This window comes from Acanthisitta chloris, unplaced genomic scaffold, assembly GCF_000695815.1.
Source record: "Acanthisitta chloris isolate BGI_N310 unplaced genomic scaffold, ASM69581v1 scaffold3458, whole genome shotgun sequence".
Lineage (NCBI taxonomy): Eukaryota > Metazoa > Chordata > Aves > Passeriformes > Acanthisittidae > Acanthisitta > Acanthisitta chloris.
The window spans coordinates 1-2,304 of NW_008686273.1; the positions used below are offsets into that span (position 1 = coordinate 1).

The 2,304-nt window shown below is 53.8% G+C and overlaps 1 protein-coding gene across 1 annotated transcript in view; it reads right to left on the minus strand.

Annotated features, from left to right (window-relative positions):
* Positions 1-1,566: 1,566 nt before the first annotated feature.
* VPS52 (vacuolar protein sorting 52 homolog (S. cerevisiae)) overlaps positions 1,567-2,304 on the minus strand; it is a gene marked incomplete at both ends in the record, with an annotated part of 3,392 nt that continues 2,654 nt past the window's right edge. Inside the window, one exon of the mRNA XM_009080047.1 lies at positions 1,567-1,717. Within this exon, the coding sequence (XP_009078295.1) occupies positions 1,567-1,717 (151 nt within the window). The remainder of the gene's footprint in view (positions 1,718-2,304) is intronic.

Genomic DNA, 2,304 nt, shown 5'->3' on the forward strand with positions numbered 1-2,304 from the left:
GAATTAGAGGGGGAAAAGTGGGAATTATAGGGGGACAAGTGGGAATTTGAGGGGAAATGGGAATTTGAGGGGAAAAGTGGCAATTAGAGGGGGAAAAGTGGGAATTAGAGGGGGAAAAGTGGGAATTACAGGGGGAAAAGTGGGAATTAGAGGGGAAAAGTGGGAATTACAGGGGGAAAAGTGGGAATTAGAGGAGGAAAAGTGGGAATTAGAGGGGAAATGGGACTTAGAGGGGAAAAGTGGGAATTAGAGGGGAAAAGTGGGAATTAGGGGGGGAAATGGGAATTAGGGGGGAAAAGTGGGAATTGGAGGGGTTGGAGCCCTTCCCAGTGCTCCCAGTTTGTCCCAGTGGTCTCTACTTCATGCCAGTTCCTCCCGGAGGCGATTCTGGAAGAATTCCCAGATTTTGGGGGAGGATTTGGGACAAAAGACCAGGAAAAGTGGGAATTAAGGGGTTGGACTCACTCCCAGTTCATCCCAGTACCCACTGGTCACCCCAGTTCATCCCAGGGTCTTTCCCAGTCCATCCCAGTGCTTGGAAAAGCTTCTCCCAAGTTTTTTCTCCCTTGGAAAAATTCCTCTTTGGGATTCCAAGGGGAATTCCAAGGAATTTTGGGCCTTCTCACCTTGATCTGGAGCTTCTCCAGGACATATTGGACATCAGGACTCATTTCCCAGTCCCTCCCAGTCCATCCCAGTGCTCCCAGCGCACAAAGAAAGTTCCCCCAGGGATTCTCTGGATTCCCCTTGGAATTCCAAGGTTATTCCCAAGACCTTTGGCTCTTCCCACCTTGATCTTGAGTTTCTCCAGGACGTGCTGGACACCAGGACTCATCTCCCACTCCCTCCCAGTCCATCCCAGTGCCCAAGAGAAATTCCCCTAGGGATTCTCTGGATTCCCCTTGGAATTCCAAGGTTATTCCCAAGACCTTTGGCTCTTCCCACCTTGATCTTGAGTTTCTCCAGGACGTGCTGGACACCAGGACTCATCTCCCACTCCCTCCCAGTCCATCCCAGTGCCCAAGAGAAATTCCCCTAGGGATTCTCTGGATTCCCCTTGGAATTCCAAGGTTATTCCCAAGACCTTTGGCTCTTCCCACCTTGATCTTGAGTTTCTCCAGGACGTGCTGGACACCAGGACTCATCTCCCACTCCCTCCCAGTCCATCCCAGTGCCCAAGAGAAATTCCCCTAGGGATTCTCTGGATTCCCCTTGGAATTCCAAGGTTATTCCCAAGACCTTTGGCTCTTCCCACCTTGATCTTGAGTTTCTCCAGGACGTGCTGGACACCAGGACTCATCTCCCACTCCCTCCCAGTCCATCCCAGTGCCCAAGAGAAATTCCCCTAGGGATTCTCTGGATTCCCCTTGGAATTCCAAGGTTATTCCCAAGACCTTTGGCTCTTCCCACCTTGATCTTGAGTTTCTCCAGGACGTGCTGGACACCAGGACTCATCTCCCACTCCCTCCCAGTCCATCCCAGTGCCCAAGAGAAATTCCCCTAGGGATTCTCTGGATTCCCCTTGGAATTCCAAGGTTATTCCCAAGACCTTTGGGCTCTTCCCACCTTGATCTTGACTTGAGTTTCGACGTGCTGGACGTCGGCGCAGGCCAAGGTGTCCCGGAATGCTTGTTCCTTCACGGCCTCGATCTTCCCGTTCAGCTCCCGCAGCTGCTCCAGGAATTCGTCCTCCGTCACCGGAACCTCCAGGATCACACTGGGAACCACAGCCACGAGCTCAGACTCCCAACTGGGAGGGCCCAGACCCAACTGTCGGCGCAGGCCAAGGTGTCCCGGAATGCTTGTTCCTTCACGGCCTCGATCTTCCCGTTCAGCTCCCGCAGCTGCTCCAGGAATTCGTCCTCCGTCACCGGAACCTCCAGGATCACACTGGGAACCACAGCCACGAGCTCAGACTCCCAACTGGGAGGGCCCAGACCCAACTGGGAGGGCCTGGACCCAACTGGGAGCTCAGCCACCCAACTGGGAGGTCATAAACTCAACTAGGAGATCATAAACTCAACTGGGAGCTCACCAACCCAACTGGGAGTGCCCAGACCCAACTGGGAGTGCCCAGACCCAACTGGGAGTGCCCAGACCCAACTGGGAGATCATAAGCCTAATTGAAAGGTCATAAGCCTAATTGGAATGTCACAAACCCAACTGGGAGCTCCCCAACCCAATTGGGAGCTCCCCAACCCAACTGGGAGCTCCCCAACCCAACTGGGAGCTCAACAACCCAATTGGGAGCTCAATAACCCAACTGGGAGCTCCCCAACCCAACTGGGAGCGCACCAACCCCAC